We start from the raw sequence: 17103 nt of genomic DNA on the forward strand, positions 1-17103 counted from the left end.
GCAAATGCACTACCGCTGAACCACAGCCCCAGCCCTGTTCAAGTATCTTAACCAAAATTTTATTCCTTTGCTTTTCTTTACTGCTTTCTGTGAGTTGTTTATATATTCTGGTTACTGTCGGATACGTTAAAAATATTTTCTTGGTGGCTTGCCTTTATCTATTATCACTCTATTATCTTTATTGTTAGATTTTTTCAAAGATTTTTAAAATATCTTTATTTATTTTTATGTGGAGCTGAGGATCGAATCCAGTGCCTCACATGTGCAAAGCAAGTGTTCTACCACTGAGCTATAACCCCAGCCCCTCAAAAAATTTTTAATGTGGTACTGGGGATTGAACCCAGGGCCTTGTGCATCCTAGATGAGCTTCTCCACTGAGCTATATCCCTGGTCCCAATAAAATAAATATTGATGTAATTTATTAATCTTTTGCTTTATAATTAGTGCTTTTTCTCATTTAAGAAATCTTTGCTAATCTCAAAAGTTAAGACATTCTTCTGTTACCTTTTTAAAAATTTTACTGTTTCACTTTCACATTTAAACCTACAATGTATCCAGAATGAATTTTATGTGGATGGTGCCTTATTCAAGTGTTCATATATGTATGGTATTTCTGGCCTTATTCTGCTCCACCGGTCTGTTGTGCCTCTACCACATGGCCTAATTATACATGCCTCACATTAACTCTTCCACTGGGTGGTCAACAATTCTCTCTGCTTGGTTCCTTAATTGCTTTGGCTATGAGTGGCAGTATGTGTTCCCACATAAATTTTAGAGCCAGCTTGCCATTTTGATAACAAGAGATTTGGGATTGCATGAAATCCATAGGTAATTTTTTAAAATTATTATCATTAGTTGTTCAAATCATTACATAGTTCTTGACATATCGTATTTCATACATTTGATTCAAGTGGGTTATGAACTCCCATTTTTACCCTGTATACAGATTGCAGAATCACATCGGTTACACATCCACTTCTTTACATACTGCCATACTAATGTCTGCTGTGTTCTGTTGCCTTTACTATCCTCTACTACCCCCCCTCCCCTCCCCTCCCATCTTCTCTCTCTACCCCATCTACTGTAATTCATTTCTCCCCCTTGTTTTTTTTCCCCTTTCCCCTCACTTCCTCTTATATGTAACTTTGTATAACAATGAGGGTCTCCTTCCTCCATAGGTAATTTGGTACAGTTGACATTTTTATAGTAAGTTTTGAACTTGTGAACTTAAGCCTTTCTCTTAATATCTTATAGTTATCTGCACAGCAGTCTTACACATTATTTAAAAATTATTCTTAGGTATGCTATTTCAAATATTATTATTAAAATATTTGCTTATTCTTATTATATGAAATACAAGTGAGTCTTTTCCACATTTATTGGTGCATTATACTTACATAATGATGGGATTTGTTACATATTCATATATGCACACAATATAATAATATGTAACTTAGTTTTATGTGCTGACTCTACATCTAGAGATTGTGCTGAAGTCATCTATTAATCACCTGCTAACAGTCTATCTACAAATTCTTTTTTTTAATTCCTTTTTTTTTAATATCTCTATTTTGTTTTGTTTTTATGTGTTGCTGAGGATTGAACCCAGTGCCTCACATGTGGGAGGCAAGTGCTGTACCACTGATCCACAACCACAGCCCAATTTACAAATTCTTTTTGGATTTTTTACTAAAACAATTATGTTATCTATAAATAATGACAGTTTAATTTTTCTTTCCCAATTCTAGCCTGCTTTTTATCTTGCTTGACTATACCAGCTAGGCTCTCTGTGACAATGAGCAACGATGTCTTTTTTTTTTTTTTAAAGAGAGAGTAAGAGAGGAGAGAGAGAGAGAGAGAGAGAGAGAGAGAGAGAGAGAGAATTTTTTAATATTTATTTTTTAGTTCTCGGCGGACACAACATCTTTGTTGGTATGTGGTGCTGAGGATCGAACCCGGGCCGCACGCATGCCAGGCGAGCGCGCTACCGCTTGAGCCACATCCCCAGCCCAACGATGTCTTATAGACAGTCTTGGGAAGAAAGCTGTCAATATTTCACATCTGTTATAGGTCTTTTTACAGCCACTATTTATCAGATTAAATAAATTCCCTTATAGGATCATGCCAAAGTTTGAACATTAAATACTAATTGGATAATTGATTAGGGATCATGGTATTTTAAGATATGATAACAGCCAGGTACAGTGGTACACACTTCTAATTCTGTCTTCTTGGAAGACTAAGGCAGGAGAATTGCAAATTCAAGGCCAGCCTAGACAATTTACTGAGATTTGTTTTGAAATAAAATAAAAAGGGCTGGGGATGTAGTTCTATGGTAGAGCATTGAGTTCAATCTCCAGTCTAGCAAAAATAAATAACATTTTTTAAAAATATGATAATGGTATTATAGTTATTGTTTCTCTAAAAGCCCTTACTTTTTAGGAATGTTTACTGAAATATTAACATATGGAAAGATATTCTGCTTCCAAATAATGCAAAAGGAGTGGAATTAAGTAGGGGTATAGAAAACACAAAAGCATCTGAATTAACAATGAAAGCTATATGGCAATTATATGGGTGCTGACTATACTCTGCTGAGATTTATTTATTTAAAAAACTTTTTTAGTTGTAGTCGGACTCAATACCATTAATTAATTAATTAATTAATTAATTAATTTGTATGTGGTGCTGAGGATTAAACCCAGCACCCGAACATGCTAGGCGAGCACTCTATTGCTGAGTCACAACCCCAGCCCTGAGATATAATTTATACCATGAAATTCACTCATCCAAAGTATAAGCTGATGGTTCTATAATCACCATCACTAATTACAGAGGATTTTCATTATTCTCAAAAGAAACTCTACACCTATTAGCCGTCATTTCCCATTTCCCAATTCCCCCAGTCCCTGGCAACCACTAAATCTTCCTGTCTTTGTGGATTTGCCTATTCTACTTATTTCACGTCAATGAATCAGTTCTTGAGGTTCGTCCATGTCGTAGCATACACCAGCATTTCATCCCTTTTTTTTAGCCAAATAATATCCCACTGTATGGACACACCATGTTTTATTTAGCCATTCATCAACTGAAGTACATTTGAGTTGTTTCCACTTTTAGATTATCACAAACAATGCTTCTCTGAATATCTGTTTAAACATTTTTATATGAACATATGTTTTCAACTGTCTTGGGTATTGGTGATGTTATGATACACATAATTTGGTTTTTGTTCACAATTTCTGGCTCATAACTTCCTCCCCAAGGAAGGCCACAGAAACCAGAATTTTTCTTCCCTAAGGCAGGTCATTGAAACTCTAATTTTCCTTTACCTTTCCATCTTAGAGCTGGCCATAAAGAAATTCTCTGACTTACTCTGGTCCAATAATAGCTCATGATATTTTCCTCATTCCAGATGGGTTAAGCCCTGTGCCCTGTAGGAAGGAATACTGCATCCAGAGGCCAAGGATAATCTGAATAGATAGGCCTTGCTGAGTTTCCCCACCTTAGCAATAATGCCTACACAATGAGGTCTTTGTCCCAAAAGGACAGAGTTCCAGAAGGTTGAACACAAGGAGATTCCTGGAGGGCAGCATGCTCAGAGACACATAAAAGCTCCGCACCCTTCTTCCATACCTTGACCTATATGCATCTCTTCATCTGTGTTTCTTGTAACATCCTTTTTTTTTTTAATATTTTATTTTTACGTGGTGCCGAGGGTCAAACCTAGTGCCTCACGCATGCTAGGCAAGCACTCTACCTCTGAGTCACAACCTCAGTTCCCTTGTAACATGCTTTAAAATAAACAGGTAAATGTAAGGCAGTGTTTCCCGAGTTCTGTGAGCTGCTAGAGTAAATGAATCACACCTGAGGAGGGACTTGTGGAAAACTCAATTTACAGCCACTTGGTCAGAATCACAAGTAAAATGAGCTGGGAGCTGGGCACAATGTCACATTTCTGTAGTTCCAGCTACTTGGGAGGGTGAGGTGGGAGAATCAAGTCATTCTCAGAGTTCAAGGCCAGCTGAGCAATATAGTAAAATCTGTACCTTTTTAGAAAAACAAAACTAAACAAAATACCACCTGGTGTTTGCCACTGGTATCTAAAAAGTGTGTGCTGGGGGAGGAGGACAGTCTTGGGAACTGAGGCCCTAACCCCTGTGACCTGATGCTCTCTCTAGGTAGACAGTGCTAGAACTGAACTGGTTTAGAGATACCCAGCGGACATCCACTGCTGCAGAACAGACTGCTTGCTGAAGGGAAGAAACCCTACTTATTTAGAGGTCATAAGTCTTACACATTCACTGCTGTGCGACAACAGAGGGGGATGGGCCTTCCCAGCAGGAGGCACATACAGTTAAGCTGATGGGTCATAACTCAACTCACGAAGAATCCACAGACTAGACTTCTTGTGCTGCTTCACATTCCTATCAGCAATGTAAGAAGACTCTAATTTCTCCATATCCATGCCAACATTTGTTATTGTTCATCTTTTTGATTACAGTCACCCTAGTGGGTGTGTATGGTTTTGATTTGCAGTTCTTTAATGACAACACTACTGAGCATCTTCTCATGTGCTTACTGGTCACTTGTATATCTTCTTTGGGGACAGGATGGTGTTGGGGATTGAACCTAGGACCTCATGCATGGTAGGTATACATTCTGCCACTAAGCTATACGCCCAACCCTAAATTTGTTTCTTTCATCATGAGAGTTTTTTTTTTAAATCTTTTTCAACACTAACTACACAATTATCAGAAAATATTTGCAAATATTTTCTTTCATTCTGTGGGTTGTTTTGAACTTTTCTTTTTTCCTTGGTGCTGGAGAATGAACCTGGGGCACTTAACCACTGAACCACATACCCAGCCCCTTTTAAAATTTTTATTTAGAGACAGAGCCTCTCTAAGTTGCCAAAGACTGGCTTTGAACTCCAAGATCCTCCTGCCCCAGCCTCCTGAGACACTGGGACAGGTGTGCGCCACCATGCCCAGCAAACTTTGACAGTCTCATTTGAAGCACAAAAATTCTTAACTTGGTGAATTGATCTACTTATCAAATTTTATTTAGTTGCTTATTCTTTAGGTGTCACATCTAAGACACTATGCCTAATCTAAGGTCATGAATGTTTACAACTATATTTATTCAACAGATTTTACAGTTTAGCTCTTTCATGTAGGTTTTCAATGCATTTTTTTTTAAAGAGAGAGTGAGAGAGGAGAGAGAGAGAATTTTTAATATTTATTTTCTAGTTCTCGGCGGACACAACATCTTTGTTGGTATGTGGTGCTGAGGATCGAACCCGGGCCGCACGCATGCCAGGCGAGCGCGCTACCACTTGAGCCACATCCCCAGCCCCTCAATGCATTTTTTAATATACAGTATGATTTTGGGCTCCAAATTCATTCCTTGTAATGTGGGGATCTAGTTGTTCTAATACTATTTGTTGAAAAGACTATTCCTTTCCTTACCAAATTACCTCCATACCCTTGCTGAAAATGAATCACGTGCCTATTTTTGAATTCTCAATTCTGTCTATCCTATTCAGTACCACAGTCTTGATATTGCAGCTTTTCAGTAAGTTTGAATTCAGGAAGTGTGACTATTATGTTTAGTGGGGTTGTGTTAGTTCAAGTTTTCTTCTAGGACTCTTTGAAGTTTTATTTTGCACTTTGAAGTCTCAGACCCCTCTAGATTTTTTTTAGAATGAATAGTAAGAGCCAACTCTCCTGTTTTTTTGCAATCCCTATCCAATCTATCACTACACCAAGACAGGGTGATTTCTGATAATCTGACAAACACATCTTCCTGAAAATCAAGTATCAACTCCATCATTAAGCCTTTCCTGACATAAACACATGAACAAAATTCACTTTGTGTCACCACTGTATTCTGCACAGACTTCTATCAAAGCACCCAAAACTTTTTGCATAGATTTAATTTCACAGTCTCCTTTTAATGTGCTACAACACATAGTAGATGACTGAATGAGTAAATGAAAGAACTTTAAAATACAGTATTTAAAATCTGTCAACTCGATAAGCAGATAACTCATTATTTTTATATGGTAGTGTAATGAAGAAACTTAAGCTTAAGTACCTAAATATTATTTGAAAAAACCTGCCAGTTTCTATAATGAAGGAGTATTGTAGATTTTACCCTGGTCCTTAACAAACGTTTATTATCATTTTAAGATTAAGGGAATCTAAGAAAACACAAAGTTCCCTAGAACAACACGAAGTATCCCAAAGTCTACCATCATAGATATAAAGCACATATGGCGAGTTAAAAGAAATCTATACTTACATGATTGCAGTCTGAAGAAATTTCATTTTCAGGCTAGAAAGAAAGAAAAACAAATGATGTTAAAAAAAGCAAAACAAAAAATTTCTCAAGTTTTCAAATACAATTTTCAAATTCAAAATAAACTTCAATACAAGAAATCTGAACAGTCAATTGAATATGTTTCTTCAATATAGGGAGTAAAATGGTGTTATACACTTTTTAGGCTATTGGTAAGAAATGAACCGGAAAGGTACTTAGGAAGCATAATCCCCTTCTAAGTCAACCATACCATCTGGAAATGGGGAAAAATGCCCTAAAACAATAATAACAAAAGGACCCTTTCTTTTATATGATACTTTCTAATTTTAAAGAGGATCAGCCCAGCCCTTGTAATCCCAGCCACTTGAGAGCCTGAGGCAGGATAATCACAAATTCAAGGTCAGCCTTAGGAATCTAGTGAGTCCCTGTCTCAAAAAATAAAGAGGAGGCTGGGTATATAGCTCACTTGCTTCACATGTACAAGGCTCTGGATTCAATCCCCAGCATCACAAAAAAAAAAAAAAAAAAAAAAAAAAAAAAAAAAAAAAAAGCGGGAATGTAGCTCCACGACATGGCACAGCTCTACTACTAGGTTGAAGTCTAGTACCAAAAAAAAAAAAAAAAAAAAATCAGGCATAACACAATGATACATGTGTCTTTTCTTTAAAAAAAAAGTTATATATCCTTAAAAAATGACTTACAAAGAAGTGCAGAGAAGATCTATTAAAATTTAAGTGTACTGTCACCTTGGTGTATGATAAGTATATAGGAACTCTGTTCTATTTTTGAAACTTCTTGAAGTGTGTGACTAGTAAACAGAAAATTAACACAGGTGGAAATTTTATTTATTCATTTATTCCCATGAATACATCTATCTTTTTTTTTTTAAGTGGGGAAGTACCGGGGATTGAACTCAGGGGCACATGACCACTGACCCACATCCCCAGCCCTATTCTGTATTTTGAGACAGGGTCTCAATGAGTTGCTTAGCACCTTGCTTTTGCTGAGGCTGGCTTTGAACTCTAGATCCTCCTGCATCAGTATCCCGAGAAGAAAAACAGCATGGAATACGAAAATCTAGAATTACTAAAATAGAATACGGCTAAAGAGTTTCTTCTTTTGTTAACAATTAATGAAATTATATTATGGGGCGATTGCAAGGAATGAATCAGCAAGTATATATTCATGTATCCTAAACTTCCATAGGCATTGCTGCAGGATATAAAAGATTTTGTCTAAGTCTCTGATCTTAGATAGCTTACAATCCAGTTTGTAGATAAAAGAGTAAAATCAAACAATTAAGCAAGTGTAGGAACCTGAGGAAGGCCGGATGAATTAGAACAGTGACCAGAAAGGAATGAAATGATTCCTCCAAAGAGGAAGTTACACGTTTCCCTAGGGCTCAGGAAGAATAGAATAAAGCTATTAAAAAAAAAAGAAGAAAAGAAAAAGAAAGAGGCCGGTACAGTGCATGCCTGTAATCCCAGTGGCCAGGGAGGCTGAGGCAGGAGGATTGAGAAGTCAGAGCCAGCCTCAGCAATGGTGAGGTGCTAAGTAATTCAGTGAGACTTGTCTCTAAATAAGATATAAAACAGGGTTGGGGATGTGGCTCAGTGGTCAAGTGCCCCTGAGTTCAATCCCCAGTGGAAGGGAGGAAGGAAGGTAAGAAGGAGGTCGGCATTTAATTTACCTTTTAATATATTTTTCAACATGTGAGATATTGAAATAAAAAAAAAAAAACAACAAAATCCAAAATGAAATCCTCATCAGTTTCAGAATCCTACTGTGACCCCACCCTTCAAATTAGAGGCATAGTGCTGGCTCCTAGCCTGTAGACTGCCACATCATCAACTGCTCTCCACCATTCTAGAGACAAAAATCTGTCTCTTACATCAAGTGTTTATTCACTGGAAAGAAAACTGTTCTCTTACAATGGGAAAATGAGAATAAAATTTTATGAAGCATACCAGTAAAGAAACTATTATGAGCCAGATACAGTGCTATATGCCTGTAACCTCAGCTACTCTAGAGACTGAGGCAGGCAGATCACAAGTTCAAGGCCAGCAAGACCCTTTGTCGGGCTGGGGATGTGGCTCAAGCGGTAGCGCGCTCGCCTGGCATGCGTGCGGCCCGGGTTCGATCCTCAGCACCACATACAAACAAAGATGTTGTGTCCGCCGAAAACTAAAAAAAAATAAATAAATATTAAAAAAATTATCTTTCTCTCTCTCTCTTAAAAAAAAAAAAAAAAAGACCCTTTGTCAAAATGAATAAAGGGCTGGGGCTGTATGACACTGGTAAAGCATTTGCCTAGCATGTGCAAGGCACTGCATTCAATCCCAGTGGAGGGAGAGAGGGTGGAAGGAAAAGAAACTATTACAAATAGAGGAAAGAGAAAAAGAAGAGAACCTAGCACATCTCCCAACCCCAACACATCAATGACTAAACCAGATAAGGAACTTGGCTAATATTGAATGTAATGTAGTAACAGTGATAGGAACTGAGTACTTGGATACACTTGCCTGACTCCAATAAAGGGCATATATGTGTGTGAAAAGACATAAAAGCCACCATTTAACTCAGGCAAATGCTACATTCATTTCTTACAACATGAAAGACTAAAAGAATAAATGAAATTGTATCCTATTTTACAGATGAAGATACTGAAGTACAGAGAAACTAAGTAACCGGATCAAAGGAATAGTGGTAGGAGATATACTGGGATGTAAATAATGACAACTATGTGCATGTACTCCTTTCAGCTTGGTGTCTTCCTAAAAAAGCCAGGTAGATAATGTGCCTCAGAGTGAGCCTAATTATGGGGGCCTTTGGATGGAGCAAGAAAAGGAAAGGGTAGACAGGATAAATGTGTTAATCTAATGCTCTAGAGTGATTTGTGGGACAGTTAAATGATTAATTTTGATGCAGGCAGTCCAGATAAGAAAATGATCAAGAAATTAGATAAACTAGGGATCTGGATTAGCCCTTAAATAACCATAGTGAGTATAAAAATTTTGCTTAGTTATCCCGGCTTTTCTAAATCAATGACTCAAATATTTGGGGTATTATTCACTTAATGTACTTTGTTGTCCTAGTTGGTAAACCAAAGCTGAAATCATTGATTTTTAAACTTAATCTCCCTGCCTGTCCTTTAGGTTCTATAAATTTAGAGCTGGTTTTAAGGGAAGGGATAACATGATAGGAAAGGAACAAAAGAAGTACAGTATTCAGCCATAGAAGCTGTGTAGCTGTACAAAGGTCACTGAACTTCTCCCAGACTCAAGGCTAGGCTTTGGCACAAAATGGATTTCTTCATGTAGGATCTAGAAACAATTTTTAGGAATCCAATATTTTCTTGAAACCCAATATTGTTATGTAATTTTACTCTTCTGAGCATAGTATCCACAGCTGTTACAGTCCCCCCCAAAGTTTATTTTATTTTTTAAAGAGAGAGTGAGAGAGGAGAGAGAGGGAGAGGGAGAGAGAGGGAGAGAGAGAGAGAGAGAGAGAGAGAGAGAGAGAGAATTTTTAATATTTATTTTTTAGTTCTCGGCAGACACAACATCTTTGTTGGTATGTGATGCTGAGGATCGAACCCGGGCCGCACGCATGCCAGGCGAGCGCGCTACCGCTTGAGCCACATCCCCAGCACCCCCCCCCCAAGTTTATAAAATCAAGAAATAAGAATTACTGGTTGATGCCAGGCACAGTGGCGCACACCTATAATCCCAGCAGCTTGGGAGGTGGAGGCAGAAAGATGGACAACTCAAATGCAGCCTTAGCAACACAGCGAGGCCCTAAGCATCTCAGAGAGACCCTGTCTCTAAATAATAAACAAAAAAGTCTGGGGATGTGGCTCAGTGGTTAAGCACCTCTGGGTTCAATCCCTGGTACCAAAATTTAAAAAAAAGAAAGAAAGAAACATTGGTTGGACACTTTTAAGCTTCTTTCCAACTTTATGAGTCAATAAAATCTGAGATGTGGAATTTTTTTAAAGTCATTAAAATATATATATATATAGTTGTGGATGAGCCTTTATTGTTATTTATTTTTATTTGATGCTGAGAATCGAGCCCAGTACCTTACATATGCTAGGCAAGTGCTCTACTACTGAGCCACAACCAAAGGATGATGGTTTTCACAGGAAGTATGAGCCCAGGAACTATGGTCTCCCCAAAGTGAACAGGCTGAGTGATACTCTGGCTCGGGAAATAAAGGATTCACAAAACTAACCTGGAAGCTGTCCCAGTTTCTGAAACAGAAATGCTTGGGAGTTGGATGGTGTCTAAAATATGGAACAGTCTACATTTTCATCAGCTGAAGTATTGAAATAACCATCAAGAACATAAAGGCATAAATTCCTTTTCTAAGCACGGGGTACTAAATTAAGTGACAGATTTGTTTCTCTAATCATCTGGGAGAAAACATAGAAAAAGTACTACGGAAAGCACACTTTCATGGCCTTGCCATCTGAAGGCAACAACAACCTGATGCCTCTGCCTGAGCAGGAATACTCTACTATAGTAGTGAGTAAATTCTTCTGGGAGTTTATTCATTATTATTATTATTCATTGTTATTCAAGAACCCAGTAAACTCCCAATCACATGAACAATTCATTTATTAACTTGGTCCAAAGCCCGCTCCCCAAAGGAAAATAAACATAATATAATTGCCATCTAATCAGATAAACCCCATCTTTTAGAGTCTTAGAAATTTTTCCCTGAGCAATCTTAATCCTCAATCAGATTCATAACTGCTTCCCTCTTAGTGCCTCATCTGGCTCAATCAGAATGTATTTTTCTTATTTGTATCCAGGGATAGCAGCTGAGTATTATTTTTCCAAAAAGGACAGTGATCGACCACAGGCTTTATGCCCCCCAACAATGCTGATTCACTGAAGAGCTGTGCTTTTGTATGAATCTTCAACATTCACTGACCTTAAAAAACAAACAAACAAACAAACAAACAAACAAACAAAAAAAACCCCTACTTTACGAGTCCAGTGGGAGGTTTTTATGAAATACAAATGCTGGCTGGCTCTAGCAAATGAGTGTTTAAGGAGTAAAAACATGAGCCCACACCTAACCATCTAACCAACATTCAGATGAATGTGTACTGAGGAGGGCAGTAGGTGATATTTTAAAGAAGGAAAAAAAGTACCATCAACTCCATGAGAAGAACAACAGAAAGGACATGAGGGAATGCTGCATGGGGAGGACACATCTGAGATGAGTACTATGGGGGCTGTGGTCTGGCTGTGCAAAGCAGAACACAGGGTGGGGGAGGGGTTGAAAAGGCATGCTCTGTATAGAAGGCAGAGACTTGAGTGAGAAAGGGAAGCCCTAAGGTGACCTTCTTAGGTTTACTTACTTGGCATCTCTTAATATATGGTGAGATAACTACTAGGTTTTAATAAAAATCCTAACACAGGTCCAATAATGGTTTCCCATAGTCCAAATGAATATGTTATTCTAAGCACAGTGTGATGGGTTTAATATACTTTTATTACTTGTGTGCTTCCCAAGTGGTTTGGTGGAATAATAATACAGCTGGCAAATATTATACAGTAATTCACTTGTATAGGAATATGTTGAGTTTTAAAAGGGGTAAAAGATATACAAGTAAGATCCCTAGAAACACATATAGGGCCAATTTATCCCTGGTTCTTGGGACAATCTCACATACAGAACAATAAAAGGGCTATGGTGAGATCATAAATTTATTTTTCCTGTATCTTCAAAATGAAAAATCTCTTTTGATTCTAATAAGGTAAAAGGGTATGGGTATGTTACCATGAGAATTAACAGAATGGCTTGCATAGCCTGAAATCCCAGCGGCTGGGGGGACTGAGACAGGAGCATCATGGGTTCAAAGCCAGCCTCAGCAACAGTGAGGTGCTAAGCAACTCAGTGAGACCCTGTCTCCAAATAAAATACAAAATAGAGCTGGGGATGTTGCTCAGTAGTTGAGAGTCCCTGAGTTCAATCCCCAGTATTCTCCCTCCCTCCTCACTCCCCCCCCCCCCCGCACCCCCGCAAAAAAAAAAAAAAAAAAAAATGGCTCACACAGCATACTTTACTCATAGATACAAATACTGGCAAGACATTAAAAAAGAAAAAAAAGGGGGGAGGGGAGGACCAAGAAAGAAAAATCTAAATATAGTTAAACTGACCAAATGGAACTATAAAAAAATTAATATAATTTATCAATCTTCTTGTCCAGAGCAGGGAATGAAAAACACTTAATAAGGATACAGTAATTTAGTTACTGAACAAAAATTGCATCATTACATTATAACAAATACAATGATTTTTACATTGGTTTGTGGTTTTTACAAATTTGTAAATATAAAACATAAATAAGCCAGGCATAGTGGGTGCATGTCTTTAATCTAGCTACTTGGGAGGCTAAAGGAGAATGATAACAAGTTTGAGGCCAGCTTGGGCAGCTTGGCAAGACCCTGTTTCAAATAAAATTAAAAAGAGGGTTGGAGGTATATCACAGTGGTACAGCACTTGCTTAACATGTGCAAGGACCTGGGTTCAATCCCCAAGTACTGCAACCAAAAATAAATAAATAAACAAACAAACAAACAAACAATTATAACTTTGCCAGGACTCTCGGCTCCCTTTCTTCATTGTGAATGAATGTACTACTCTGGGAGCAAATCACTCAAACAAGAGCTTACTGTCAAAAACTTTTTCTTCCTACCACTTGTTTTTTCTTCTGAGGAGATGATTTAGAATTACAACTCTCTTTGGTGCTAGTGATAAGGATTTTTATCTAACTTACAGGGAAAGGAAAAAGAGAGGCACTTTATCAAATGCTTGGTCAGATTCCAAACTTGGGCAGATTTATCAACTTGGCTCCCAGCCAGGGGAAGCACACAACTATAAAGGAATACAAGGCCTGTCTGCACAGTTCAGTTGCCTAAATAAAGTCAGTCACGGTGTCCACAGGAGTGTCACAGACAGCATTATCACTTGTTCTGAAGTGGCTAACATCTACAAACTGTTTTGTGCAGCAAAAAGACCACTCTTCTGATGTGTGACGCTGTACCTAGTACTGAGGATATAGATATCCTGTGCTACTACTACCAAAATGCAGTTATTAAAATTCTATAAAAGATAATCCTGCTTTACCAACTTCATGAAGCTATTATGAGCGTCATGAGAAAAGTTGTGTAGAAAACTTTTTTTTAAAAGAGAGAGTGAGAGAGAGAGAGAATTTTTTAATATTTATTTATTTATTTTTTTTGTAGTTCTCAGCGGACACAACATCTTTGTTGGTATGTGGTGCTGAGGATCGAACCCGGGCCGCACGCATGCCAGGCGAGCGGGCTACTGCTTGAGCCACATCCCCAGCCCTAGAAAACTTTTAAAAATTATAGACTTTACAAATATATCACTGGCCTTTTATTCTTAGCAAAAATCTTTTAACATCAAAAGCAACACTAAAGATAAAAATTAAAATTACTACTATCCAGGAAATTATATTTCACAGATGCAAATAATAAGAATCTAAAACATGATATACATATTTGGCTGTAAGTGTATAGATTATCTTTGAAAGGATACACAAATGGATTTTTTTTTAAAGAGAGAGTGAGAGGGGAGAGGGAGAGAGAGGGAGAGAGGGAGAGGGAGGGAGAGAGAGAGAGAGAGAGAGAGAGAGAATTTTTAATATTTACTTTTTAGTTCTCGGCAGACACAACATCTTTGTTGGTATGTGGTGCTGAGGATGGAACCTGGGCCGCATGCATGCCAGATGAGCGCGCTACCGCCTGAGCCACATTCCCAGCCCCCACAAATGGATTTTTATTATATACCTTTTGTACTTTTTAAATTTTGTACCATGTGCAAAAAAAAAAAAAAAAAAAAAAAAATCAAGTGCAAAGTGATATACACAGACATCTCTGAAAATATGCAGAATATGGTTCATGGTTGGGAAATCAAGAGAGTTTAATGATACTCTGTATTTTTTTCCAACTTGTTTTTTAGTTATACATGACAGTATATTTTGACATATTATATACATGAAGTGTAACTTCCCACTCTTCTGTTTGTGCATGAAATGGAGTTACACTGGTCATGTGTTCATATATGAATATAGCAAAAGTCTCTGTATGTTTTGTTTTGTTCCTTTCTATTATCTATTTCAAAGGGTGATGGTAGGAAAGAAATATGGGATATCTAGATCCTCTAGACATGGCAAACAGCCACCTGGCTCTCTGGGTCCTAAACTGGTAGTTCTGCGCTAAGAAAAATACATTAACCACCTAGTTTTCCCAGGATGTCCAACTTTTACATGGGAGTTTAAAATGGAAGGTGAAGGGGCTGGGGATGTGGCTCAAGCGGTAGCGTGCTCGCCTGGCATGCATGCGGCCTGGGTTCGATCCTCAGCACCACATACAAATAAAGATGTTGTGCCTGCCGAAAATAAAAAAAAATAAAATGGAAGGTGAAAACAAAATTCTTTAAAGGGCATTATATGATTTATGAACAGAATATCGATTTTGATATGCCATCTATTTATTTGCCCTCTGGGACAGCTCAACGTAGTTACAAACTTGTAGAAGCAGTAGCTATTATACTTAAATGCAAAACAGAAAAATAGACTACAATTTCCAGACATCTAACATGTCTACACCCAACTATGGTACAATTCTATTCTATTTTGAAGGGATAAAAACAAAAAAGGCATATATAATTATAAAATTTTAAAAAAGGTCATAAAATAAATATATTTTCTCATATCCCATACCCAAGTACCTAAAAATACCACATTTCATCCATACTGACTAATGGTAAGTGCATTACTAGTAAGCAAGAGCAAATAGGCTGTGTGAGCTTGCAAAACATGCAGATTTCTTTCGATAAAACCCAGTTCAAGTAACTGGCGCTTCTAGGAGAACAGCTTTGTTCTGGGACTGGCCTTCCATCTGAATTAAGACAGCATACTATATTACTATATAATTCTGAAATACATGTAGCTCAAAGGAGTCTAGAGCTGCCAGGTGTGGTGGCAATCCTGTAATCCCAGCAGCTTGGGAGACTGAGGCAGGAAGAGCACAAGTTCAAAGCCAGCCTTAGTAACTTAGCGAGGCCCTAAGCAACTCAGCAAGAGCCTGTCTCAAATAAAAATAAAAAAATAAAAAGGGCTGTAGGGATGTAACTCAGTGGTAAAATGCCCCTTGGTTAAATCCTCAGTACCAAAAAAATTTTTTTTGAATCTTCTGGGGTTTACAAACATTAAGCATAAAATCTTTAAAAGGTCTCCACGTTTCTTCTTGCTTAAATAACACCATTCCACAGTTGGTAGAAAAAAGATACTACTAATTAAACATCAATAATTACTACTATATCAAACTATAATTGAGGAAATGACAGAAATTAATGCTTAACTTGGGAAATACTGATAAATTTTTTTAAAAATATTTATTATTTTTTTTTAGTTTTCGGTGGACACAACATCTTTGTTTGCATGTGGTGCTGAGGATCGAACCCCGGGCCGCACGCATGCCAGGCGAGCACGCTACCGCTTGAGCCATCCCCAGCCCCAAATACTGATAAATTAATGCAAACATTAATAAAGATATACTCTTCTACAGGACTTCTATATAACCTCCAGAATACATCTGGGCCTTCTAAAGTGGTAATTTTCTATTAAAAAAATTAATTGATTTTATAACCAAAGTGCAAAGTATCAAAGACTAGAAGAATCCTTTTGATGGTACTCCAGCTGAGCCAAAGAACACTATAGACCTGAACAAATCATAATGCCCATGTTCCAGTTAGAATAGGGAGGAAACAAAACAAATTTTGCCTCCAACTGCTGCAAATCTACTATAATTCCATAAAAAGAGATAACTGCCTTCCAAAGCAAGGGAAGTATCGTCAAATAAATGACTGGAAGGAAAAAAAGTGGCTCTTCTTTTCAGAAACAGTTTTGAAACATTTTGTAAGTACATCGATGGTTTAAATGTTATCTCCCTAGTAAAGAATGTTAATTTCCAGGAACAGGAACAGAGGACACTCCCAGGTATTTCTAGCACTCATTACTGCACAGTTTATACGACTGATTATGCAGCATGGACTCTGGAGAGAAAGATCTGGATCAAATTTGGCTCTTCCAGATACTAGCTGTATGAACCAGGACAAATCATTTGACTTTTGTAAGCCTAAATATAAATGGAATGAGAATGTTTGCTTTACATGTAGACATAAGTAGAGCAAAATATGAAACCAGCATACAACAATGTTCACTATAAGCATGTAATAAATACCATCTAGTTATCATACTTATTATATGCTTCTAAAAGAGTTAATTTTGCACTGCCTGAGTCCAAAACACACACACACACACACACACACACACACACACAATAAATAAAAAAAATACTTATATATAGATTCTCAGCTACAGAAATGCAACTTCAGTTTAAATTAGTTTAGTTACTTTAGGATAAATCAGAAAAGGGATAAACTAATAGAAAATTATGGTGGAAAAAAAATCTTACCTTAATGGGAAGAATGGTCTTTAAATCACTCCATTATTTTTTTGTTTTGCTGGTACTAAGGTTGAACCAAGTGGTGCTCTACCATGAAGCTGTTATTCCCTTGCCTTTTTATTTTTTGAGACAGAATCTTACTAAACTGTCGAAGCTACGCCAGGATCCAGGTGACTCAGAAGGCTGAAGTAGGAGGATCCCAAGTTTGAGGCCAGCCTCAGCAATTTAGTGAGACCCTGACTCAAAAAATAAAAAGGCTAGGATACAC

At 37.5% G+C, this 17103-nt stretch overlaps 1 protein-coding gene across 1 annotated transcript in view; it reads right to left on the reverse strand.

Annotated features, from left to right (window-relative positions):
• The window catches only part of GLG1 (golgi glycoprotein 1), a 121806-nt gene that overhangs the window by 60669 nt on the left and 44034 nt on the right, over positions 1 to 17103 (reverse strand). Inside the window, exon 2 of the mRNA XM_081275015.1 lies at positions 6307 to 6339. Within this exon, the coding sequence (XP_081131141.1) occupies positions 6307 to 6339 (33 nt within the window). The remainder of the gene's footprint in view (positions 1 to 6306; positions 6340 to 17103) is intronic.

Source organism: Spermophilus citellus (assembly GCF_964194105.1).
Source record: "Spermophilus citellus genome assembly, chromosome: 18".
Lineage (NCBI taxonomy): Eukaryota > Metazoa > Chordata > Mammalia > Rodentia > Sciuridae > Spermophilus > Spermophilus citellus.